Below are 27,330 nucleotides of genomic sequence, written 5' to 3'. Positions count from 1 at the left end.
GGCTCCGAGGGGGCGGGGCGGGCGAGGGCGGGGAGGGAGGGGGCGGCACCGCCGGTCGGCTCCAGTCGCCTCCGGAGGGAAGAAGCAGAGGACGCCGGGTGCGCAGGTAAGCAGCCGCCGGGCGGGCTGCGGACGAGGGGCGGCCTCTGACAAGGGCTAGGGGCTCGGGGCGCCGGCGGGCCGTGGGGCCTTCCGGACGGGGACGCGACGCCGCGCAGCGGGCTGGGCCGAGAGGGGCGGCAGGCTGCAGGGGCCCCGCGCCCGTGTTAAGAGGGGTCTGGGGGCTTGTTAAGACCGACCTGGCTCTCCCGGCCCCCCCTCAGACCTCGGCGCCCCAGAAACGCACGCTTGGGGCTCCGCCGTCTCCGCGGGGAGGACTGGAGCCCTTCTTGAACATCCCCGCCCGCCCCCAAGCATTGACCGGTGCCCATTGTCAGCAAGTTCTTCAGCCCCCGCCTCATTCAGGTATTGTTTCCGAGGCTTCCTCTTCGTTGCCGTTCGCCTGGCGGTTTGCAGAGCGCTTCTCGCATACGCTCGCTTAATCCTGGGTGTGTCATACCAACGATCAGGAAACTTGGATTTTCGAAGCATCTGTGGGCAAAACTGCATTCCTTGAGAAATGTTGAAGGCTCCTGATCCCGCGGGAACCTGGGTGAAGAACTTGGGCTGTTCTGGTCGTCTGCGCAATCGTATTTCTGCCTTTGGGGAGGCAACTCCTGCAGAGGCGGAGCCGGCTCTTAAGTTAGTCAACCTCGAAAGGCCTGGGTGCCGGTGTTCGATGGCCCAGAAGCCAAATGTCCTGGGTTAGAATCCTGGCACTGACACCTATTAGCCCAGCCACTTTGAGCCGGCCACTGCCCTCCCCGAGTCCACGTTGCCTCCTTTGCCCAGTGTCAGTGGATTAAAATCTTATGTGCATGGATTTATTAGGAAGATTAAATGATATGAGTAGGGCACGAACCTGAACAGAGTCCTGAAACATACAGCTGTTTAATCCCAGTGAATTAAGACGAGCAGTTTAAGGAGTGAAATATTTACTGTCTCAGCAACTTTCATGAATGCCTTGGAAATACTGCCCAAAATGTTGGTAGATGGAGAAACATCTGATTCCGCTTTCCACAACCACCTTTTCGTTTTAGAACCAGGGTGCTCTGTATGCAGTTGCTTGGATTGTTGATTCCCCTAATTCCTTGTAGACTTACCCCAAGTATTCTCAGTAACTTAGATTCCCTTGCTCTTCACTCAAAAATGTTGTTAAGGTCTGTTAAATGAACGTCACCACAGTTGATGATGTGAACAGTATCAAGAATCAGGCAGAACCTTCAAGGAGTTTATGTTCTAAAGTGGAAGGTCATTGGGCATGGTGGTGCCTGCTTGTGGTCCCAGCTACTCTGGAGGCTGAGGCGGAAGAATCGCTTGAGCCCAGGAGTTTGAGGCTGCAGAATTGCATTCAGGCTATCCATAGACTGCCTGCAATTTCAAATATCAGAAAGGATCTTACGAGCTACGATTATGCCACTGCACTCCAGCCTGAACCACAGAGCAAGACCCTGTCTCTTTAAAAAATAATAATAAAGTGGAAGTTTGTTCATTTATTCAGTAAATGTTTATTGATTGCATTCTGTGTGCCAAGCACTGTTCTAGGTGCTGGGGATACAGCAGTGAACAGATAAGTCTCTTCCTTCCCGGAACTTACTTTTTATTGAAGGGAGGAGAAACATGCAATCAATGAGTGAATAATATGCTTTGTGGTGATAAGGGCTGTTGGAAAAACAAAAGCATTGTAAAGGGGATGGAGATGGGGAAGAGAGAAGGGACTTGCCATTTTTATATGAGATGGTAAGAGACATTCTCTTATTTAATAAGATTACATTTTAGCAGAAACTTGGAGAAAGCTGGGAAGTGAGGCACACGTATACCTGGAAGAGTTGTTTTCTACGCCAGGGGAACAGCAAGTGCAACGTGCTGTCACAGGAGAATGCTTGATGAGTTTAGGGAACATCAGGAGTGAGTGAAGGAAAAAGTAGAAGCTGGGCAGTTGGGGGCTGGGAGCGCAGAGGAAGCACATCATGTAGGGCCTCCTGGGCCTTTGATAAGAACTTTGGAGCCGGGCACTGTGGCTCACTCCTATAATCCCAGCACTTTGGGAGTCCAAGGCGGGCAGATCACTTGAGGTCAGGGGTTCAAGACTAGCCTGGCCAACATGGTGAGACCCTGTCTCTACCAAAAATATATTAAAAAGTAGTCGGGTGTGGTGGCATGCACCTGTAATCCCAGCTACTTGGGAGGCTGAGGCAGGAGAATCGCTTGAACCCAGGAGGCGGAGGTTGCAGTGAGCGGAGATTATGCCACTACACTCCAGCCCTCCAGCCTGAGCAACAGAGTGAGACTCTGTCTTTAAAAAAAAAAAAAAAAAAAAAAAAAAGAACTTTGGCCTTTACTCTGGGTGAGGTGGATTTAGGAGAGAAGTGACGTAATATGGCCTCAGTTTCTATGGGATCATGCTAACTGCTATGTTAAGAATAGTCTGGTGTGGAAGTGGGAGGACCAGAGTGAAAACAACAAAACCAGTTAGAAGGATATCGTAGTAGTAATCCAAGGAAAAGATGACAGTGGTTTGGACCAAAATGGTAGCAGTGAAGATGATTAGTTAGAAGCTGTTGGATTCTGGATATATTTTGAAGATAAAACATGTTTGCAAATAATAATTCTAATATTTGGCATAAAAGGAATATAAGCAAGGTGGTGTGAAAAGTCAAAGGTGGGATCTTATCCGGCAATAAATTAGAATAGGCTTTGGAAGGTTAGAAATAGACTTCTGACAAATAGATACGATTTGAACTTCTTTCAGCAGCTATTAAATAAGTGGTTTCTTTTTCAATATACAGTTGCATTCAGGCTATCCATACAGTGCCTGCAATTTCAAATATCAGAAAGAAAAATTAAAACGAAGGTTTTGCGATAACAAATATGCTCTCTTCAGAGTATTGTGTGTAGCCTTGTAAACTTTATGCTTTCTAGGAGAAATTCAGTATAAATATCCAGGTTTAGGACCTGTCATCATGATGTCTTTGGCTACAGTAGGGAACAAACTCATCCCAATTCACAGGCCGTTTTTGTGTTTTGTGAAAGACAAAGTACCTGTCACAAAATGTTAACACCTTGCATTACTTGAGGAAGATGAAAATAATTACCCTGGCCAGGTGTGGTGAAGCGTCCCTCTAATCCCAGCGCTTTGGAAGGCCAGTGCCGGGAGGATCACCTGAGACCAGGAGTTTGAAACCAGCCTTGGTGCCAGAGCAAGACCCTATTTCAAAAAATAAAAATAAATTTTAAAAAGAAGAAAATGATTACCCAATCGAATATTGTCAGCTTATTAAGAATTATATAAAAGTTTGAAGTGACAGGTGAGGGGCTGTATGCCAGAGGCTAGATGGGTCATGGCAAAATAATTGTCCTTCAGAGAAATCTGTTAACATGGGAAATGAAAGAAAAGCCAAGGAGATGTATTTGACCTTTTTTTATGACTTGCACCTGAGGTAACAGGAATCTGCTGTCAGGGCTCCATGCCTTATGGCTCTTGGAGGAAGAGCAACACAGCAGCAGCCAATCCCCTACATAATGTAAAGAGCACGTAACTTGGAGGCACATGGCTTGAGCTTCAGGGCAAGGCTTTCATCTTGAAAGATAGTGTTAAATACTTTTAATAGAATAGATGATATTTCTTCAGCTGTTTGCCCAGCACAGTTCTAAGCACTTGCCATGAATTCACTCATTTAGTTCTCTCTATACACTTAAAGGTAGATGCTATTTTAGCATCAGTTTAAAGAGGAGGAATGTGTAACTGAGAAAGATTAAAACATCTTTTTCTAAGTCACAGAGTAAATTAAGTGGCCGAGCTAAAATTCTAGCCCCAGTCAGTCTGCTTGAGAGCCTGTTAACCATCACACCTTACTGGCCCCTTCTTGTTCCTATTGAGAAGATTTTCCAGGTTGTAGTGTATGGTACAGATAAAGGTAATCATGATTAAGATACTGTATCCTGCCCTCAGCTGACTGTTACAATGTCAACCGAAAGGTCAGACTTTGAAGGTGAAAATTTGCAGTCTCTGTAAAGCTCTTGAAATCTTTCTGGGACTGTTCTTTTGTCAGGCTAGGTATATATGACTGTCTTTACCCATTTTTTTTGTCATCAAGGTCAAAGCTCTTTGATGCTCTGAACTCGTAATGAAACAAAATAGTCTAATAAATTAGGAAGTAAAGAATCAACGATTTAGTAATCAGTGTCATAATAACCAGTTTTATGAATCCTCCAAAAACACAAACACCCAAACACCACCCAAAAATTATGCCAACAGTTGGAGAAAGAGCTGGTTCCTAAATAATTTGTGTATGATGTTTTCAGGAATCATTTATGGAAACTTTACATCAGGTGATACAATCTACCAGAATAAATAATAGCAAGTATAAAGTATTCCAATTTTTGTCTCTTTGCTAGAAAGAGCATATTGCTCAGGATCTGGTAGAGATCCTGAAGTTTAAATGGAAAGCAGTGAGGTTTTCTACTTCATGTCTCTGTAGATATTGATTTATGTTTGTTAGAATGTACTTTAAATATAGTGCCAAGTAATACTTATTTCCTAGAGGATTATATAGAAATAAGAAACTGTCATACCTGGATTTTTGTTTTTTTTGTTTAACATTCCATTTTTGAGTGTTTTTTCCTAGAGTCTCATTTACAGTTTCTGGTTTCAAAGGAAAGGTTTACAGGATTGTATTGCTACACTTTTTTTTTTTTTTGAGACAGAGTCTCACTTTGTCACTCAGACTAGAGTGCATGGTGCGATAGCTCATTGTAGCCTCAACCTCCCAGGTTCACCCGATCCTCTTCCTCAGCCCCTAAGTAGCTGGGACTACAGGCTTGTGCCACTATGCCTGGCTAATTTTTGTGTTTTTTGGTAGAGACAGGGTTTCACCATGTCGCCCATGCTGGTCTCGAACTCCTGGCCTCAAGCAATCAACCTACCTTAGCCTCCCAAAATGCTGGGATTACAGGCATGAGCCATAGCACCCAGTCAGTGTTGCTGTTTATTTACAGTTTGTAAAAACTCAAATTAACCCTGTGTATTTCTTTATCCTGAGTTCCCTCCTTAATCAACAAAAGCACTGCTGTGGTTTGGAAATGGTTTGGCCCCACCAAGCCTCATGTTGAAATTTTATCCCCAGTATTAGAGGTGAATCCTGGTGGGAGGTGTTTGGATCGTGGGGGTGGATCCCTCATGAATGGGTCGGTGCCCTTCTGAGTGAATGAGCTCTCACTCTTAGTTCCCCTGAGAATTGGTCTTTGAAAAGAACCTCCTCTCTCTTTCTATCTCTCTCTGTATATGTCTCCCTCCCTCTTCCCTACTCCCTTTTTCTCTCCCACTTCCCCTCCCTCCCTCCCTCCTTCACCATGTGATCTGCATATCCCGGCTCCCCCTCTGTCATGAGTGGCAGCATCTAAGGCAGAAAATTGGTACTGAGAGTGGGGTGTTGATATAAAGAGACCTGAAAATGCGGAAGCAGCTTTAGAACTGGGTAATGGACAGAGGTTGAAAGAGCTTGAAGGGCTCAGAAAACAGGAAGATGAAAGAATGTTTGGAACTTATTAGAGATTGGTTAAATGGTTGTGACCAAAATGCTGATAGAAATATAGACAGTAAAGGCCATGCTGAGGAGAGCTCAGAGGGAAATGAGGATCTTATTGAGAACTGGAGCTAACGGAACCCTTGTTACACTGTAGCAAAGAACTTGGCTGCATTGCTTCCATGCCCTAGGGCTTTATGGAAGGCCCAACTTGAGTGATGACCTAGAGTATCTGGTAGAAGAAATGTCTAAGCAGCAAAGGGTTCAAGAAGTGGTGTGGCTTCTTTTAACATCTTAGGATCAAATATGGGAGGAAAGGAATGATCTAAAGTTGGAATTTAAAAGGAAAGTAGAGCATAAAAATATGGAAAAATTGCAGCCTGGCCTTGTGTTAAAGAAGGAAAGAGCACTTTCAGGAGAAGAATCCAGTTAGTTCAGATAAAAGGGAGCCAGATGCTAATAGCCAAGACAATGGAGAAAAGGCCCTCAAGGCATTTCAGAAATCTCCTAGGCCGTCCCTCTCATCGCAAGTCCAGAAGCCTAGAAGACAAGAATGGTTTCCACAGTCAAAGCTGTGGGCGCAACTGTCCTTTGCCACCTTGGAATGCAGCTCCCTGCATCCTGGTTGCTCCAGCTCCAGCTGTTTCAAAGGGCTCCAGGTACTCAGCTCAGGCTGCAAGCTGTATGCCTTTGCAGCTTCTATGTGTTGTTAGGACTTCAGGGCACAGAATGCAAAAGTGGCAGAGGCTTGGCAGCTTCCACCTAGATTTTAGAGGATGTATCAGAAGGCCTAGGTGTCACAGAAAGACTCTGCTAGGATGTTGCCAAGCAGAAATGTGGTGGTGGAGCCCCGATGGAGAGTCTCCACTGGGGTATTGACTAGTAGAGTTGTGGGAACAGGGATGCCATGGGGACCACAGAATTGCACAGCCACTGGCAGTGTGCACCCTCATCCTGGAAAAGCCTCAGGCATTTGACTCCAATTCATGAGAGCAGCCACATGAGCTGCACCCAGCAGAGCCATGGAGATGAGACTGCCCAAAGCCTTGGGAGCCCACCCCTCACACTGCTGTGCCCAGGATGCAGGACATGCTCAAAGGAGATTTCGGAACTTTAATGTCTGCCCTGATGGGTTTCAGATTCTCATAGGGCCTCTTACCCTTTTCTCTAGGCCAATTTCTCCCTTTGGAAAACAGCATTTATCCAATGACTGTTCCGTCATTGTATCTTGGAAGTAAATAACCTGGTTTTTTACTTCACAAGCTTATAGCTATAAGGAACTTGCCTTGAGTCTCAGATGAGACTTTGGACTTTTGAGTTGGTGCTAGAACAAGTTAAGAGTTGGGGCCTGTTGGGAGGGAATGGTTGTATTTTGAATATGAGAAGGACATCAGATTTGAGAAGCGAGGAGTGGAAGGCTATGGTTTGGATATGGTTTGTTTCGCCCCACCAAGTCTGTTGGGAAAATTTGATCCCCACTGTTGGAGATGGGGCCTGGTGAGAGGTGTTGGGGCAGGGTTGGGGCAGGGTGGGGTGGGGGTGTCAGTTTGAGGTGGGAGAGGTGTGGATCTCTCACGAATGGCTCTGTGTCTTTCTCCCAGGAACGAGTGAGTTTTCTCTCTCAGTTTCTGACAGAACTGGTTGTTGAAAAGAGCCTGGGTGTCCTGCTCTATCTACCTACCTACCTACCTACCTACCTACCTACCTACCTGTGTATCTCCTCCACCTCCACCCTTTCTCACTGTGTGATCTTCACACACTGGTTCCCCTTCCACCATGAGTGGAAACAGCTGGAGGCCATTGCAAATGCTGGCACTGTGCTTCGTGTACAGCCTGTGGAACCATGCGCCAAATAAACCTCTTTTGTTTATAAATTACTCAGCCTCAAGTATTTCTTTATAGCAATACAGAGAGACTAAGATAAGCACAATTCTGTTGTCTAGATTTATAATTACTAGAATATATATATGTTTGTGTCATTACTGAAAATGGGGTGCAGAATAATTTTATAAACTAGTGTATAAATGGGAAAATAGGCCGGGCGCGGTGGCTCACGCCTGTAATCCCAACACTTTGGGAGGCTGAGGTGGGCGGATTATGAGGTCAGGCGATCGAGACTATCCTGGCTAACACAGTGAAACCCCGTCTCTACTAAAAATACAAAAAAATTAGCCGGGCCTGGTGGCAGGCGCCTGTAGTCCCAGCTACTCAGGAGGCTTAGGCAGGAGAATGGCCTGAACCCAGGAGGCGGAGCTTGTAGTGAGCTGAGATTGCGCCACTGCACTCCAGCCTGGGCGAAAGAGCAAGACTCCATCTCAAAAAAAATAAAAATAAAAATAAAGATGGGAAAATAGCCATTCTTACTTGAATTACAAATACTTTATATTTGTGATACTACACATGATTCTGAATTAAAATTTGTTATTTAAAATATATATGTCTGTAAGCTATTGAAAACAGATTAAATGTTATGTGTTACAGAAAGCAGAGGTTAAATTGGGTTTTAGCTTTGCCTAAATTCTAAATGTTGCTGATAATAATTAATAAACTTTATTCATCTTTACTTTCAAAACAGTTGTTGGAAATGCAGATAAATTCAGAGCTCTTGTTTTATTTGCAACTGATGCTACCAGTTATTTTAAGTGTCTGAATAATAGCCTGATTTCTCTAAGAAAAGGATTTCTGCTTCCTACACCCTATACTTTCCAAAGGATCGCAATTTTTAAATTGTTTTTTCTTATTGAAAACAATCAGTTTCGGCCGGGCGCGGTGGCTCAAGCCTGTAATCCCAGCACTTTGGGAGGCCGAGACGGGCGGATCACGAGGTCAGGAGTTCGAGACCATCCTGGCTAACACGGTGAAACCCCGTCTCTACTAAAAAAATACAAAAAACTAGCCGGGCGAGGTGGCGGGCGCCTGTAGTCCCGGCTACTCGGGAGGCTGAGGCAGGAGAATGGCGTAAAAACCCGGGAGGCGGAGCTTGCAGTGAGCTGAGATCCGGCACTGCACTCCAGCCTGGGCGACACAGCGAGACTCCGTCTCAAAAAAAAAAAAAAAAAAAAAAAAAAAGAAAACAATCAGTTTTTTTTTTTTTTTTTTTTTTTTTTTTTTGAGACGGAGTCTCGCTCTGTCACCCAGGCTGGAGTGCAGTGGCCGGATCTCAGCTCACTGCAAGCTCCGCCTCCCGGGTTTACGCCATTCTCCGGCCTCAGCCTCCCGAGTAGCCGGGACTACAGGCGCCCGCCACCTCGCCCGGCTAGTTTTTTATATTTCTTAATAGAGACGGGGTTTCACCGTGTTAGCCAGGATGGTCTCGATCTCCTGACCTCGTGATCCGCCCGTCTCGGCCTCCCAAAGTGCTGGGATTACAGGCAGTTTCTTTTCACCATAGGAAAATTCGAATGTTAAAAAATTAAAACTATCAATAATCTTTTGTGTTTGTTTGTTTTGGTTTTTTGGGGGACAGAGTCTCATTCTGTCACCCAGGCTGGAATGCAGTGGCACGATCTCAGCTCACTGCAGCCTCTGCCTCCCGGGTTCAAGAGATTCTCCCGCCTCAACATCCCCAGTAGCTGGGATTATAATGGCCAGCTAATTTTTTCTATTTTTAGTAGAGATGGGGTTTTGCCATGTTGGCCAGACTGGTCTCGAACTCCTGACCTCGAGTGATCCACCTGCCTCAGCCTCCCAAAGTGTTGGGATTACAGGCGTGGGCCACCACACCCAGCCAAAACTATCAACAATTAATTTTTGACAGAGCAATAGCATAACTGAAGTGGAAAGAGTTGCAAAAACTTGGAGAAAGCCTGACTCAGCCCTAACCTTGTATCCTTTTACCAGCTCCTGCCTCTGCTTTTTAACTTTATACTGCCAGACACAGTGCCTGAAATTTTCATCTTCTTGAATTAATTCCTTGGGTTAGGGCTATACTTGTCAAACTTATTTTTCATGGAAATAGTCCTCACTCAGATGTACCTTTTAGAGGCAAAGGAAACCCTAGACGCGTAGGGGTGTAACCTAAAGAGGATATGACTTGAGATATCCAAACATTTGTGTACTTTTTCATTAACATTCTAGGCAGTTTTGTAATATTTCCTGATATTGATATAGTAAGAGCAATGTGTATGTTCCAAGAATATCTGCCATGTTTGTCCTGAGTCTTTGTATACTTCTTGTCACAGAGCCAAGTATCACACTTGAGAAGCAGAGAGTTAGAATTTTCTCTGTGTTTTATTCATTCAGAAAATATTCAACGAAGTCCTCCTTTATGCCAGACACTGTGCTAGTGATATGTATATCACAGGCTCCCATCTTCATGGATCTGTGGTAGTACAGACACAAAAATTATTTGCCGTGAGGCTTAAGTACAGCAGTACCAAAACAGAGATACTGTTCAGGAAGATACAGTGATTGACCATCTTGAGATCAGATACAGAATCCTGAAATAGGTTTGTCTGAGCTGAATTTTAGAGGTCTAAAGGTCTTCAAAGTAGCGTTAAAATAATTTTTTTCAAGTTAAAAACATGGATGCCATAAAACATATGGTGAGCATGTGTCAGATGCATTTAATTCATTAACGAAGGAAACAGCAAGACGGTAAACGTTGGTTCAGAGTGGTATAGGAGAGACTAAAGTCAATGAAAGAGAAACCAATAAAATAGGCTTGCAAAGTTAGCTCAAAACTGATTATTGGAACTTCCCCTTAAGGCTAAGATAGACTAACAAGGACCCTCTCACCTTAGTTTAAAAAAAAAAAAAGAAAAGAAAAAGTGGGCAAAATATATGAAACAATGTTTTCAAGACTTTTGAGCATCAGGTAATGGGCAGTAATCCCTGAGAAGCATGATACAAATATGGTGAGCCTGTTGCCCCAGTGTATTGCCTAAAGCCAGTCATAGCACTGGAAAGAAAAAACCAGGTAAAGCCTGATGGTCTCCCTGAATTGAGGACATAGAGCTAGAAACCCAAGAAGGTCAAGGCAGCTAGGACAGAGAGTCCTAGGAAGTAAATAGCTTCACAGAAAGCAAGGACTGTGAAGATATACAAAGGGTCTCCCTCCAGCCTGCAGCTGAATACTGATTCACGGCTGTGAGTTCACTGCCCTAGGCTGGGGAAAGAACTACCAAAAAGAATTAGAGGAGGGGCCAGGTGCGGTGGCTCACGCCTGTAATCCCAACACTTTGGGAGACTGAGGTGGGTGGATCACTTGAGATCAAGAGTTCGAAACCAACCTGACTAACATGGTGAAACCCTGTCTCTACTAAAAATACAAAAGTTAGCCAGGCACGGTGGTGGCTGCTTGTAATCCAGCTACTCAGGAGGCTGAGGCAGGAGAATCGCATGAACCCAGGAGGCCAAGATTGCAGTGAGCTGAGATAGTGCCACTGCACTCCAGCCTGGGTGACAGAGCAAGACTCTGTCTCAAAAAAAAAAAAAGAAAAAAGAGAGGAGGATACTCAGCTTGGGACTTTCTGAAGCAGAGGCGATATGAAAATTATAAATCTCCTCATTTCTTTGGAGCCTAAATTGCTGGATCTTCCTCTTTATTGGATAATATCAAATCATTTTCCGAAGTGTTGTGCCAGTTTACACTCCCACTCAGTGTCTAAATGTTCTCTGTTCTGTGTCCTCAATAATACTTGATTTAGAAAATTTTTCATGCGTAGACTCAAAAAGGAAAATGTTTTACCAATCTGCAAGATGTTAAATGTTACCTCATTTTTTTTTTTTTTTGAGGTGGAGTCTCACTCTGTCGCCCAGGCTGGAGTGCACTGGCTGGATCTCAGCTCACTGCAAGCTCCGCCTCCCGAGTTTATGCCATTCTCCTGCCTCAGCCTCCCAAGTAACTGGGACTACAGGCGCCTGCCACCTCGCCCGGCTAGTTTTTTGTATTTTTTAGTAGAGGCGGGGTTTCACTGTGTTAGCCAGGATGGTCTCGATCTCCTGACGTCATGATCTGCCTGTCTAGGCCTCTCAAAGTGCTGGGACTACAGGCTTGAGCCACCACGCCCGGCATGTTACCTCATTTTAATTATTTCTATGATTTCTAACTGTGAGTGTATTTTCATGTGTTTAGTAATCGTTTCTGTTCTTCCATTAAAAAAAATAATTAGAGGAAACAATTTTCTGAGCTAAAGCAGGACCAGCAATAATTCTCATATCACACAGAATAGAAACCCTCGTGATTCATAGGGCACTGGGTAGAGTACTCAGAAAGGTTTTGCCTCTGTAATGGGACAAAATTAACTAGAGATTAAATACAGATCTTGTTTAAAAGCAAGACCCAGAAAGATCAAGCTGTTTCCAGATAACTACCTCCCAAGACAATGCTCAATAATATTTATTACTTTTTAAACTTTTTCTCACCATGTGTCTAGCCAAATGAATTCAATAATATTTAAAATAATATAAAAACATTCAGCACCAAATTCACAATGTCTGGCATCCAGTCAGAAATGACCAGGCATGCAGAGCAGCAGAATATAACCTATAATTGAGAAGAAAAATCTGTCCATTGAGACTAACCCAGAAATAATACTTGAAATTAGTAGGCAGAGGGCCGGGCGCGGTGGCTCAAGCCTGTAATCCCAGCACTTTGGGAGGCCGAGACGGGTGGATCACGAGGTCAGGAGATCGAGACCATCCTGGCTAACCCGGTGAAACCCTGTCCTTACTAAAAAAAAAAAACAAAAAAAAACTAGCCGGGCATGGTGGCGGGCACCTGTAGTCCCAGCTACTCGGGAGGCTGAGGCAGGAGAATGGCATAAACCCGGGAGGCGGAGCTTGCAGTGAGCTGAGATCCAGCCAGTGCACTCCAGCCTGGGCGACAGAGCGAGACTCCACCTCAAAAAAAAAAAAGAAATTAGTAGGCAGAACATTACAACACTTATTACAGCTGTATTTTATATGTTAAAAAAAACTAGAAAAAAGATTGAGCAAATTAAGCAAAGACATGGAAAATGTGTTTAAAAGATTAAAAGACACATAGAATAGATACTGAAGAAAAGATTAACAAACTTGAAGACATATCAATAAATCAAAATGAAACAGAGAGTGAAAAAAATACAGCAGTGAGGAATGGGACACCTTCACTTGGACTAATATACATAAAATTAGAGTCCCCAAAGAGGGTAGGAACACATAAATGTTTGAAGAAATAATGGCTAGAAATTTTCCAAATTTGTTGAAAACTATAAACCTATAGATTCCAGAATCTCAATGAAACCTAAGGAAAAGAAGCATGAAAAAACTACACCAAGAGGAACAAAGATAACAATGACATCAAATGTCTCATGGGAAACAAGACAAGCAAGGTGATAGTTGAGAAACATCTGTTTCATTTTTTTATTTTAGAGACACAGGCTCTTACTATTTTGCCCAGACTGGTCATGAACTGAGCTGAAGCAGTTCTTCCACCTTAGACTCCCCAATAGCTGGGCCTGCAGGTACATGCTACTGCACCCAAGAAGCATATTTAAAGACTTGAAAGAAAAAAAAAAAAAAACTGCCAACCTAGGATTCTCTACCCAGCAAAAATATCTTTCAGAAATGAAGGTGAAAGGGAGACTAGTTCAGACATAGGAAAGATGAAAGGATTCATCAACAGCAGACCTACACTACAGGAAACGTTGAAAGAAGTTATTCAGGCAGAAGGAAAATGATACAGATAATACATGTAGATATAGATCAGTACAAATGAAGGAGCACAAAAAATGGTAATTATATAGTTACATATAAAATACTTCTTATTACCTAAATCTCTGAAAAATAATTGACTGTTTAAAGCAAGAATATTATTATGAAGTTTATCATTTATGTAGAAGTAAAATATGTGACAATAGCAAATGCTACATAGTAGTAGTGTCTTGTAAAGTTCATATACATGCAATAGTATAGTATTAATTGGAGGCACATTATGATAAAGATGTATACTATAAGCTTTAAAGCAACCACCAAAAACATGCAACAAAAAATATAATAAGAACCAAAGGATATAAAATAGAATCCTAAAAAGTGGTTAATTCAAAAGCAAGGAGGAAAATAAGGAAAAGGGAATAAAGTACAGATGGGACTAAAAACAAATAGCAAGATAGCAAATTCACACTCAACTATATCAATAATCACAGTAATCAAATTAAATGTAAGTGGTCTAAACACCCTTAGTCCATTTTCAGTTGCTTATAACAGAATACCTGAAAGTTGATAATTTATAAAGAAATTTATTTCTTATAGTAATGGAGGCTAAGAAATCCAAGGTAGAGGGGCCACATCTAGAGAGGGCCTTCTTGCTGCTGCGGACTCTGCAGAGTCCTGAGGTGGCACAGGGCATCACATGGTGAGGGGGCTGAATGTGCTGGCTCACATCTTTTCCCCCTCTTCTTGCAGTGCCATTAGTTCTACTTGCATGGTAACCCATTGAACTGTTAATCCGTAAATGGATTAATCCACTCTTTGGGAAGAGCACTCATGACCCAGTCACCTCTTAAGGCTTCAGTTTTTGGTGCTGCCACGTTGCATTGGAAATTCAATTTCAACATGAGTTTTGGAGGGGACAAATATTCATACCATAGCACACCCCAATTAAAAGATAGAGGTTGCCAGATGGATAAAAAAGCAGAACCATACTACATACTGCCAATAAGAAACCTATATTAAATAAAAAGATATTTGTATTTCCGTTCCCAAGACCTTAAAACAGCCTATTATATCAAAATCAAATTCCTCTCTCTAGGTGTCAGCACGCTGTCAAATTGAGCCATCCCTGCATATCCTTGTACTTTAGCCCGACTAGTTCCTGCCACACCCTGTGCTGACCCTTGCTTATGTTTTGTTCCCTACGCAGAATTTTTCACAATTCTCAAGACCTTTTTGCTTATTTATAACTCTTTATTCGTGCTCATGCCAGACCAGTTTTGACTGACCTGTCCCCTTAGTGAAGCCCCATCATAACTAACCATTGTCATAGGTTATAGAATGTCAAAACTCTTAGAACAGTGAAGAATTTTCTGCCCATTTACCTTATTTTGTAGATGAGAACTCTCTGAGACCAATGAGATTATGTGGCCAACTCAGGTTCATACAAGTTTAGTGATAGTGTAGCAGGACCAAGACGTATCATTGTTTTCTGTAATTATCTGCCACTCACAATTAAGTATGTTTGGGGAGAATAGTTATGATGTGTGTGTATGGCATTAATATTTGTGCAAATATTTTATGTGCCTGTCTTCTTTCCCAAATTAGACTGTGAGCTACCAGTAGACATCTTTTATTAGTATTCTAGTGCTTTAAAAAATGCTGGGTATGTAGGTACAGAGTGGATTATGATATTTGATTAATAAACCTAGAATCTGAGTAGACAAGATTATAAAACATAGGATAATGATTCATTAGTTTTTACTATTTGAAACGATGATTGATTCTTTTATGTACAGTAGTTAGGATTCAATTATATCTCAATTTCCAAATTTTGCTACTCATATAAAGTTTGATTCAGTGCCTTTACATCCGCTGAGATTTTTCAGCCTTAGTATAAACTCTGCTTATTATATTATCTGCAAGTTTTCACAGAGGTCTAGACCTGTGCCATCTGATAGAGTGGCCACTAGCTATTTAAGTTTAAATGAACCAAAATTAAATAAAATTTTAAATTCAATTTCTCCATCCCAGTAGCCAAACTTCAGATGGCTATTAGCTGCTGTATTGGAGGACAACAATAAAGAACATTTCCATCATCACAGAAAGTTCTGTTCATCTAGAATTTCTTATATGATGATAAATTGTTTTGTGTACAAAAAGGGAAAGCAAAGATTTTTACAGGATTCACATTGATGAGTCAACCATTCTGGTAACCTGATGGCAATTCTAAAGTGTCAGTAGTAATTCCAGTGGTTGTTCCTTCACTGAAATGGGCCTGTATTTTCTCATCCTCAATGGTACAGGCTTCTAGTCAGGTACACAGATAATCCATTGAGCAGAAAATATATATTCCATCTTTACCTTCTGTTTAAGTGTGTATTTATATGTCTTAAATATTTTAATTGTGGTAGAATATTTATATAAATGCTTATAATAAGGTATCTGCTCAAAATATTTTTATCTTCTGGGGTACATAATCCAAAGTGTGGAAGCTGCTTCTCAAGTGTCTGTCAACATAGCAACCTAGCTGCTCACTGCTCTTCCTCTGTAACTCCTGTCATCACAGTTAGCTGTTGTCACCAGCTAACTGACTTCATGGTTTTTGTCTCTTTTCAAACTCCTTGAGAGAGAATCTGATTAGCTAGACCACCATCCGGAAGTAGTTGGGCAAAGCTCTTGACTTAAGACATAAATAAACCCCTTGCCAACCTTGAGATGGTGCCTTTAATTGAAATACCCATCCCCAGTACATTTTGCTATGATGATGCTGGAATTAAAATACAAAGCATGAAACCCATGATTCAGAAACCTTTCCAGAGAAGGCAATGGGCTTGGCAAGTATTCTAGACCTCCTTTTAAGAGAAGCATGTACTGCCTAGCACCTTATGTTGCCCATCAAATGTGTTCACTGAAAATAAATTATGGCCAAGCGCAGTGGCTCACACCTGTAGTCCCAGCATTTTGGGAGACCAAGGTAGGAGGATTGCTGGATCCCAGGAGTTCAAGACTAGCCTGGGTAAACATAGGAAGACCCTGTCTCTCCAAAATATAGAATTACCCGGGCCTGATGGCACCCACCCGTAGTCCCAACTACTTGGAAGGCTGAGGTGGGAGAATCATTTGAGCCCAAGACTGTGCCACTGCACTATGGCCTAGGCGACAGCAAGATCCTGTCTCGTAAATAGATAACTCTCCAAAAAAAGGAAGAACAGAAAAAGAAGTCATTTGAATGTTTTTATATATGTTAAAGATTGAGGAAGGTATCATAAGCTGAGGAATTCGGATGTCCTCTAGAAGTTAGAATAGGTAAGGAAACAGTTTTCTTCCTGAAGCCTCTAGAAGGAATACAGACCTGCTGAAATCTTGCTTTTAGACTTCTCATCTCCAGAACTGTAAGAGAGTAAGTGTGTGCTATTTTAAGCCACTAATTTGGTAATTTATTATAGAAGCAAAAGGAAACTAATTGATATCCAGATTCTACAAAGCTTTTATTAAGCACTTTCTACATGACAGGCACAAAAATAGTCATCATCATCATCATCTGAGCTCCATTTTCTAAATCTTTTTACCCTCATAGGGCTGTTGTCGAGCTAAATCAATCACTGCCTTTCATCATGGGTAGACTCCTAAATCCAGTAGAATGCCTTCTGTTGCCAGTAAGATAATAGGAATTTGTTGGCTCCAATAACTGAGAAGTGCAAAGGCTGGGAAACCAGAGTGGACTCTGGCCGCATTTCTCTGTGAATCTCTTGGCTCTGTTTTTTTCCGTTGTCAGCATCGTGCTTGGGCTAGTGGCCCCATCTCAACGTGGCTGCCTGGAACAGCTTGGGCTGTGTGCTGTGACTGAACTATTCTGATTAAAGTGACCAGGAAGGCCGGGCGTGGTGGCTCATGCCTGTAATCCCAGCACTTTGGGAGGCTGAGGCAGGCAGATTGCTTGAGGCCAGGAGTTCAAGACAAGCCTGGCCAACATGGTGAAACCTTGTCTCGACTGAAAATACAAAAATTAGCCAGGCCTGTGATCCCAGCTACTCGGGAGGCTGAGGCAGGAGAATGTCTTGAACCCAGGAGGCAGAGGTTGCAGTGAGCCGAGATCACGTCACTGCACTCCAGCCTGGGCAACAGAGCGAGACTCTGTCTCAGAAAAATAAAGTGACCAAGAGGAATTTCAGGTATTAATTAGTTTGGAAGAGCCTGTATCTGGGGATTGGAGTCAATCTCAGCCAAATTGCTTGGTTACTTTACTTAGTACGGGAAGGGGGCATTATGGTTGCCCTTGGAAAATATGGGTGGTCGTAGGCAGGGAAAAGGATATTGGTAAATAATCAAGAACCTGTTTCAACCAACAAAAAACAAGTTGTAATCATACCTTAAAATAATGGCTAAAAATGTTATTTATGTAATGCTCCATTACTTTAATTTGTATGTGTCATCAAAAGTTCTAAATTGTATGTTACTCAAAGACATTTCAGGGAAGGTGTCTTAAAAGTTCAGTCTTAGGAAAGGTGTCTTCCTCCTTTTTTGCAGCTCGGTGCTGATTATTACAACTGTTTGGTGACCTACTTCACCGACCTGTGAGGATTTCTTCCCTTTAAGTACTGGATTCTTGATCTTTCTGCATCATCAAAGTCCTAATTGCAATGAATTAGACTCTTGCTTAAAAAAAAAAAGCTTTATAAATGTAAAACTTTCTCATATAAACATCTTTTTATGTAATGATCGTTATTTCTGACATCTCTAATTGAAGTTCTTGATAACTGAAGCAAAATTAAGATGTTTGATACTCATGGTGTCAAGAGATTTATAGTAGTCAGTCATTTCTAAATCTTCAAAACTAGTAAAAAAGAAAGGGCTCATTTTGTATATATAAAACCAAATATAATCTTAAGCAGTATACTGATTATTTTTGGAATAAGGTAAAATTTGGAAAACTAAATTTTTTTTCCTATATAATAAGTCAATTTGAGCTTTCAGTTACCCGACAGATTGCTCCAGCAATAATTGGTAATTTTATAATTAACTTCTGTTTGTAGCGAGTGACTAATTCTGTAAAATGCTATGAGAGACAAGATAAAGTCTTTAAAACATATTAATTGAAATAGCATTGGAGGAATACAGTATACATTTGCTATGTAATTTTTTGAAATAGCTTTACGTATGTTATAAGTTGCCTTCAGCAAGTAGTTTTGACTTTTGTAGTGTGGAAATGACATTCAGCTGTAGGAACTCTAGCTTCTTAAGATTTTGCTGATAATTTAGAGCAGTGGCTGCACAGCAAAATCACTCAGGAGCTCTGAAAAAAATAACTCGTCTTCCAGAGATTTTTTATTTTGATTTTGTTTTTCTGCAGTGAGGAAAATGTATCTATAATTTTATAAGCTCTTAAAAGTAATTCTACTGACTAGCTTAAAGAATTTTGAATATCACTATCTTGAAGGATTTTGAATATTACACAAATAGGGCATAACTTGGAATAGCGATGGACTGTGTAATGTACCAGATCAGTGGTTTAAATAAATGCCCCAAAAATTGTCCATATTGTCAGAAAAAAATTGAGACTTCTTCTAAAAAAGCATTTAAGGGTCAGGCGTGGTGGCTCGAGCCTGTAGTCTCAACTGCTCAGGTGGCTGAGGTAGTAGGATGGCTTGAGCTCAGGAGTTCTAGGTTATGGTACACAATGATCACACACTGCACTCCAGCCTGGGCAACATGGTTAGACCTTGTCTCTTAAAATACAGTGAGTTTATTACCGTTTATTACCAGTCTAATCTAACTCCAGTGTGGTTAGGGGGTGGGACTAGACCTTGACCACAGTGTTCAAGTAGATAGGAAATGAAGGTTGATTGAATACGTGAGTGAATGAAGAGTTATGCTTCATTCACGACGACATATGCTTAATCCGTATCAGAGAAGTGAAACTTTACTTTTAAAACCTGCCAAGCAAAAAGAAAGCACAATAGCTCACCATAGTTTGTTCTATAAAGCCTTGTTTACATTCCAAAGCACTTTCACATTAATTAACTTTTCTCATTCACACATTTCAAATTTTAACAATACATTTAGCCAGGAAGATCTCTTTTAACCCCAGTCACAGAAAAGCTAAAACCACATAGCAGCCTGGCAGTAATATTGGATCCAGTTAACATGAAAAATTAGAAATAATATTTTTCAAAATATAACATTTGGGTCACTTCAAATTAGTGGTGAAAAGGTGGGTTATTCAGTAAGTGGTGTTGGGACAGTTAGCTATCCATCTGGAAAATAAAGTTATGCAAAATAAATTCCAGATGGATGAAAGAGTTAAATTCAGATACAACGAGAATTTAGGGGATTTTTAAAATGTGATCATGGGATGGGGAAGGCCTAGAGCAGAACCCCAATCTAGAAGTCATAAAAGGAACTACTGAGTGGTAGTATACTGTGGTAGGTAAAGACTTGCCGTCTGATTTCATGCAGTTTAGATTTATTTCCATTTCTGCTTATTGCAGCTCTATGATCTTAGAACTAAAAATATCCTATAAACATCCAAAAAGATGTTTACTCAAGGAAATAATATTACAACAAGGAGCTATCATTCTTCACCTCTTAAATTGGCAAAAATTTAAAAGAATTGGAAAGAGGTGAGAAAGTACAGTCCCTCGTATTCTGTCAGTGAAGTATAAGTCATACTGTATTTTTTTGAAGGGCAAATTGGCAGTATATATTAAAAGTTAAAATAGGTCAGGCGCAGTGGCTCACGCCTGTAATCCCAGCACTTTGGGAGGCCGAGGCGGGCGGAGCACAAGGTCAGGAGTTCGAGACCATCCTACCTAACACGGTGAAACCCCGTCTCTACTGAAAATACAAAAAAATTAGCCAGGCATGGTGGCGGGCACCTATAGTCCCAGCTACTCAGGAGGCTGAGGCAGGAGAATGGCGTGAACCCGGAAGGCGGAGCTTGCAGTGAGCCGTGATCACACCGCTGCACTCCAGCCTGGGCAACAGAGCGAGACTCCATCTCAAAAAAAAAAAAAAAAAAGTTAAAATAAGTATGTCCTTTAACTCAGCAATTTCAGTTCTAAATATCTGTCCTAGAGAAAAATTAAACATTTTAAAATATGTACTAGGATTGTTACTGAGGCATTATTCAAAATAGCTAAAAATATATATATATATTCTAAATGCTTATCAATATGGAAATTGACCTGTTGGGGGTAAGTGGAGAAGGGAGATTCTTTTTTTGAAAATCTATAGGTGTCTGTGATTTTGCTGTGAAAAAACACTAGAAATGTTTTTAGATAGTATTTTTCCTAAAAATTGTTAGCTAGTGTTTTGTACTAAGTAGCAATTGTAAGGCATGGCTATTTTTAATCAAATGTAGTATTTTGAATGTCTTTCTATAAACAAATTTTATAACTGCTTTTTTTCACAGAATGGAAACAGACTGTAATCCCATGGAGCTAAGCAGTATGTCAGGATTTGAAGAAGGTTCAGAGCTTAATGGTTTTGAAGGAACTGACATGAAAGACATGAGGCTAGAAGCTGAAGCAGTTGTAAATGATGTTCTCTTTGCCGTTAATAACATGTTTGTCTCGAAAAGCCTGCGGTGTGCAGATGATGTGGCCTATATCAATGTGGAAACAAAGGAGAGAAACAGATATTGCTTAGAGCTCACTGAAGCAGGGCTCAAGGTAACTCACTTCTCTTTTTAGAAAAAAAAAATATGTCTTCACCACTTTATCAAAAAGAGAGGTATTGGGGAGGGGAAGAGTGTTAAATGAGAACTGAATATTCAGTAGCTTCTAAATTTTTTTAAGAAAAAGTTTTTACCTAGAATTTTTATTAATTTTAAAGGCTTTGGATCGATACAGGGAAACCGAATTTTTTTGAAAAACATTTGATTTGCAGGGTGTGACTTTGTTTTAATCATGACCCCCAAAACTAATTTATTTCTCATCTATAGCTGAATGTGTTCACCAAAATTATATATACATTCTCTGCATTGAATGGGTTTTGCAGTTATTGTGTTGAAAAGATCTTCATCAACCCCTTGGAAATGTCTCTTCTGTTAAAATAACGTACTTGACAACACTGTTTTCCAACTCTTAGATCAGAAATAAATCAGAGCAGAACATTCCGCCCCCAGATTTCCAAGAGTGTCCCATTAACCCTTTATTATGAGTATCTCTTTATTATGAGAGCTCTTCTAGGCAGATTAACCTTTCCATTCTTTAAACCAAAATCATGAGTTTAGAATAGTAGAAAACATCACCTGAGAGCAACTTTTAATTAAAAAAGAATAAACTATAGGACAGGCCTGTGGACTCTTGCCTGTAATCCTAGCACTTAGGGAGGCCAAGCTGGTAGGATCATTTTAGGCCGGGAGTTCAAGACCAGCCTGGGTAACATAGCAAGACCCTGTTTCTACAATATATATTTTGTTAATTAGCCCAACATGGCAGCACTTTCCTGTAATCCAGCTACTTGGGACGCTTAGGAGGGGGACCATGTGTCTGAAGTTGCAGTGAGCTAGAATTGGGCCACTGTACTCCAGCCTGGGTACACACACCCTGTTTAAAAAAAAAAAAAAAAAAAAAAAAAAAAACTGTTATAAAAACCTTTGAGCTACTGAACAACGGGATAGACATTAGAAAATCTAAAATCTAGTTTTAACCTTACTAATCAATGAATCTTCAGTCTTAACAAATGTCATACATTTCTGTGTTTCTATATTTGTTCAAAGTAATTGTACATTATCATAAGGTGGTGAGCTAGGCCTACCTAAGCAAGTAAGAATGTCACATGATATTATCTTAAGTACATAAACATCTCTTTACTTCACTGGATTCAGTTTGCTGAAGATGAGTCGTGTATACTGTATATTCCTTGATGGAGCAAATTGCAAGGCCAGCATCTGTACTACCCTCAATTTCCTCACAGCTGCCACAAAGATAGCTGCTTAACTTTAAGCATAGTACCTGAATTAACTAATTTTTGTGCACTTCTTTTCACATCCTTAAATTTGTACTAAAAGCTCAGAGTGTTTAGAGGCGAACCCTAAATCAGAAGTAGAGATAATTGACAGAAGTAGTAAGCTAATTCTGTCTTGTGTTGGTTAATTCTAAGTTGGCGCTGGAGAGATACAAGGAGTTCTGATCAGAGAGTCAGCAGTCTTAAATGTGAATTTACATGATCTTAGGTGAATCTGTCTACCCCTGAGAGTTCCTACTTCTTAATCTATAACTTGGAGATGTACAAAAACTTAAAATGATTTGGGGAATGATTATATGATGGTGTGATACAGAAAAATCTGAACCATTTGTAAAACCTGACATGTAGTAGGTGCTCAAGTATTTGTTTTTCAGTCTGATTCAGTTAACATTTATTGAGCAACTATCCTGTGTCAGCAATTGAAAATCAAACCATGAATAAGACATGATCCCTGTCCACCAGGAAGATCACAGTCTAACAGTGATAAGAGGAAGAAGGCAAACTGAACTGTACTCCACTGTAGAGAGTACAGTAATCGAGCATGGATCTGAAGAGGTGTGATTCATTTTCCTTAGGCGTCTGCCTCTGCTTTTCATTTAAAAAAAAAAAAAAAAAACTCAGCTTCTATTTCTAACATAAACTTTCACCTTCTATGGCTTAAGTAGATGTCATAAAAATTTAGGATTTGTATAGGGAATGTACAAACTTAAGTCAGCAAAAACTAAATTAATTTTGCCCTATATTGTGATGGTGAACCATGATATACCTTATAATCTTGTCAAAAAGAAAAGTTGTAGCTGTGGTCACAGGAAAAAAAAAAAATCACCTCTCAGCCTTTTGACTTAGATCAGTTGGAGTATCTCTTCTTACCAGTTTAATATCTGTTATATCCTCTATGCAAGGACAATATATTAAATGGATTTTTGGAGCAGGGAGATAGAATAGGCTTTTGCTCCATTCACTTCACTCATCGACCTGGTATTGCAATACTTCCAGAAATAGTGTACCCCTACCAAGAAAAAAGAAAACACAGTAACATTCCCTTTTATCTCACAGAGTTGAGCATTTATTCCCTGTCAGATAAGAAATATATTAGGTGAAAGTGGCCTTTCAGATTACTAATAATAAAGCTAAGCAGTTATTAAAATGAATAATTAAACAAATTATTAAACCAATTAATAAAACAGTTATTAAAATTAACAACTAATTATTAAAACTAAATTGTTAGGAATAATTTCTATAATTCTATTTATAAAAGGAGTAAAAAATGATAAAAATATGAACCAATGATATATTACCTATTACAAAAATATGAACTAATATATTACCTATTACAGTACTTAATATAGTGGACCCTCAGTATATGTGGAATTAAATAGGGTAAATAATAGATGCATGTTTTAGAATATGAAAATAAAACGGTTTTTGTGTAGCTTTTCAAATTCTGCATTTCCTTGAGATTCTAAGTAAAACCTTTTAAATTTTAAAGAAAATTCTATAGGGAGCATTTTAGTGGTGGTGTTTCTGTGTTACACATTGTAAGTTGCTGAAGTATTAAAGGTTGTTTTTAAAATGTGCATACTCTGACATTGATTGAGAAATAGTGTCACTCAATAATTATCCATGTATCTGGTGGTCTAGTGGCTAGGAAAAAAAAATAATTTTTTTTTTTGAAAGGATAGTTACTCACGTAAACACTTGGATTTTGTTTTCTGTACCAGCATGAAAACTAATGAATTCACTGTTGCATTTCTCTTGTAGGTGGTAGGCTATGCTTTTGACCAGGTGGATGATCATTTACAGACTCCCTACCACGAAACAGTCTACTCCCTGTTGGATACACTCAGCCCCGCCTACCGGGAAGCCTTTGGAAACGCACTCCTTCAAAGACTGGAAGCTTTGAAAAGGGATGGACAGTCATGACTACACTTTTTCCTTTCAGAGGGGCTGGTGCTGGTACAGAATGTTGATATAAAGCTTGAAATTCTTGCATATGGTCATAGAAAATGCATCTTTGGTTTTGTGTTTTTATCACTTGCTTTCAACTTAGGCTTTTGGCTCAGAAGATTATTGAATAATGATTTGTCTTAGTTTCTGTTTCAGTAAGGGAATTCTGAGGCCGTTGCTATGATACCATCATTAAGACATTCACATGTCTTCATATAATATCTCTTCATTTCAAATCCTAATCAGTATTTCATACTCTTATTACAGGGCTTTGATGCTGCTAGCACTGTCTTTTACATAGGAAATTCTAGATTTGCACAGTAATAGAGGAATTAGAATTACCTAACTATACACTTTGATTCAACCTGCTAAATCAGGGGTTCACTACTAGCTTGGAGAAACTTTGTAGTAATTAATTGCTACTAGCCTTATTGGAAACAAATTATCAACTAGTTTCCCCTGCACAAATTTTGAAATTCACTGCTTCACTTAATCTATTTATATTAGAAATAATGGATTAATAAAGATTATTTAATTATATATTACTGAACTAGTATTAAATGAAAAACAGGGACTGAAATAGTTCTGTATTCCGTGTTTGCAACAGCCAGCCAACTAAGCAGAGGATAAACCGTTAGCAATGAATGTAATAATTACTCATTTCCAAGATATCTAAGCACATAAGCAAATACAGGAACAGACTTCATTCTTTTTCTTAACAAAAAGCATCTTCAGTGTGTGATTTAAAAGAAAGAAGATTCTGGTTTCCTAGAAAACAATATTTTGGCCTGTGTTGATTCTTATTCTGAATGTGTGTTTACATAATGTACAGTATATATTCAGAAAGTATTTTTGCTTCAACATTTACTTTCTATGATGTAGTGCTTTGGTATTCCCACAGCACCCCACCTTCCCCAACAGATGTACAGTGTTCTGTCTCCATGCAAAATCTACAATGTAATATGAGTGCATTGTATGGGTTTGAAACCAAAGGATGAATGAAGCATTCAGAGACTTAATATTTGAAAAAGGGATACTCAGTATTTTATATTTTATTACAGGTACTGATATTTATAAATTTAATAAACTGTACCATGCTGCCGCATGTTTTCAAGTACATGTTGAACAATAAGGATTGGGGAGTTGTTTTTTAATGGTCACCTAAAGTAGCTGCTGTAGAAATGTTGAACTAAAATTTTGCATCTGGTCACACCTTCATGCATTTGTCATTTGCAGATATTTTTCCATCATTATTAAAAAATAGGAACTTTTAGGCTCTGAAGATCATGTGGACCAGAGCAAATTAAAGTTCAGTTTGTGTCACAATTCATTGCCAGACTTCTTTGGAATGCTTTGTTTGATGATGTATATTCATTCTCAGCTTTATTTTCAGATGCTTAACTGGGCAATGAAGTCTAACTTCAGGTTGAACTTTCTCATGCTTAATCTCAGGCTAAATGTAAATGATATTTGTAAAGTTTGAATAAAATTCAGTTTACTCATTTTGAGTTAGTATGAAGAAAAGTGATTGTATGTTTAAGAATTGAAATTGTTCATTTTGTGATAAATGATTAATTCCAAGAGCTTGTTTCTATTTTTTAATTCTGCATTGTTACATTTGGATTTGAAGTGACTGAAGTGAGCTTTCTGTTGTTATTACTATGAAAGAGAAATGAGGAACAAGAGGAGAGGACGTTAATAAAACTACACAGATATACATGAGAATCCAGATATTAAAACCTCCATTTTACCTGTTCTGTTTAAAGAACTTAACCAGCAGATAGGCCAGGGGTGGTGGCTCACACTTGCAATTCCAGTGGTTTGGGAGGCGCAGGCAGGAGGATCACCTGGGGCCAGGAGTACAAGAGCAGCCTGCACGACATAGATCCCAGTTTTACAAAAAATTATAAAAGTGTGGCCTGGTGACACACACCTGCAGTCCTAGCCCGTTAGGAAAGCTAAAGCAGGAAGATTACTTGAGCCCAGGAATTGGAGACTGCAGTGAGCTATGATCGTGCCACTGCGCTCCAGCCTGGGTGACAGAACAAGACCGTGTCTTTAAAAAAAAAAATTACAAAACTTAACCAGATAAATTAAGCCTTGATTTCACTTCTAAAGCAAAAAGAAAAAAAAGAAAAAAAAAAAAAAAACTTTTATGTAAATAACTCTTACAAATCAATAGGAAGAAAAAATGCAAACAGTGGGCAAATAATATTGATCAACTCAGAAAAAAAAATGCAGATGTCAGTAACTACTTGAAAGAGGTCCAACCCAACCACTAAGAAAGAAAAATTTTAAGTGATTGGGTCATTTCACCTACTAATTTTGTGATTCTTCTTATTTAAACTTAATACCAGTAAGGATTTAATGAGGAAGCACTCTTACAGTCTATTGGAGGGTATATTGGTGAAATCTTTCTGGAAACATTGGTAATAAATCCTTTACAAAGTTTATAACTTCTGAATTGGTAATATACTAGCAATCTAGCATAGGGAAATGATTCAGCAAAAAAAACTATTATATAAGGATGTTCATTTTCCCTAATGAAAAATTGGGAAGCCTCTAAAGAGTGGTAAAGTTATACTACATCTTTTGATGGAAAAATATGCAACCACTAACAATCATGAAAAAATGGCAATGAGAAAAAATTATGCTACATAAAAAAAGGACATAAAACTATACATACTGTGTTTTGAAAAATAATTGTATATGTAACAAAGAAATGAAGATTATAGGCTGTTAGTAGTCATCACTAGGTGATAAAATAGGTAATTTTCATTTTCTTAATGCTTTTTCACATTTTATACATTAGCTTGTATGTACTAATTAGAAGCAGGAAATGCAATAGATGTGGGGTTTAAGCTAGCTAGAGGCTGTCTAGCAAAAGCACCAAGCCTTGCTGAGTTGTGTCTGCTCCCAGGATCCTTGAAGAGGCAGTATGATTGTGAAGAGTGCACACCTCATTTCCCATAATGACACTCTTCCCACCTTTCCTCCAGGTCCGGCTGTTACTAATGTACTTAAAACCATTAGCTTCTTCTGTTGCACACTGTGCTGTTCTCTCCCCGGTGTTCCAAAACATAAAATGTGCTGTTTGAATGTTGAGGAACATAGTAAGAAAACACTGAGATTCTGATAGGTGCCACATCGACTT

General features: G+C 39.9%; 1 protein-coding gene and 1 non-coding gene across 3 annotated transcripts; both read left to right on the top strand.

Annotated features, from left to right (window-relative positions):
• The first annotated feature begins 12 nt into the window (after nucleotides 1–12).
• On the top strand, nucleotides 13–25,757 carry GSKIP (GSK3B interacting protein). 2 transcript variants are annotated; one of them, XM_050799192.1, is made up of 3 exons: nucleotides 13–106; nucleotides 20,671–20,929; nucleotides 23,991–25,757. In XM_050799192.1, the coding sequence occupies exons 2-3, from the start codon at nucleotides 20,672–20,674 to the stop codon at nucleotides 24,150–24,152; spliced, it is 420 nt and encodes a 139-aa protein (XP_050655149.1). In that variant the 5' UTR covers nucleotides 13–106; nucleotide 20,671; the 3' UTR covers nucleotides 24,153–25,757. The 2 variants fall into 2 exon arrangements, with proteins under 2 accessions (XP_050655149.1, XP_050655150.1); XM_050799193.1 differs by lacking the exon at nucleotides 13–106 and adding an exon at nucleotides 1,818–1,839.
• On the top strand, nucleotides 23,051–23,241 carry LOC126960327 (U2 spliceosomal RNA). Its single transcript, XR_007727889.1, has one exon. It is a non-coding gene; the product is annotated as a U2 spliceosomal RNA (small nuclear RNA).
• Nucleotides 25,758–27,330: the final 1,573 nt, after the last annotated feature.

The sequence above is a fragment of the Macaca thibetana genome, chromosome 7, assembly GCF_024542745.1.
Source record: "Macaca thibetana thibetana isolate TM-01 chromosome 7, ASM2454274v1, whole genome shotgun sequence".
NCBI classification, from domain to species: Eukaryota; Metazoa; Chordata; class Mammalia; order Primates; family Cercopithecidae; genus Macaca; species Macaca thibetana.
Note: the sequence above shows the minus strand (reverse complement) of the source record. Positions and strands in the feature narration are given on the sequence as shown.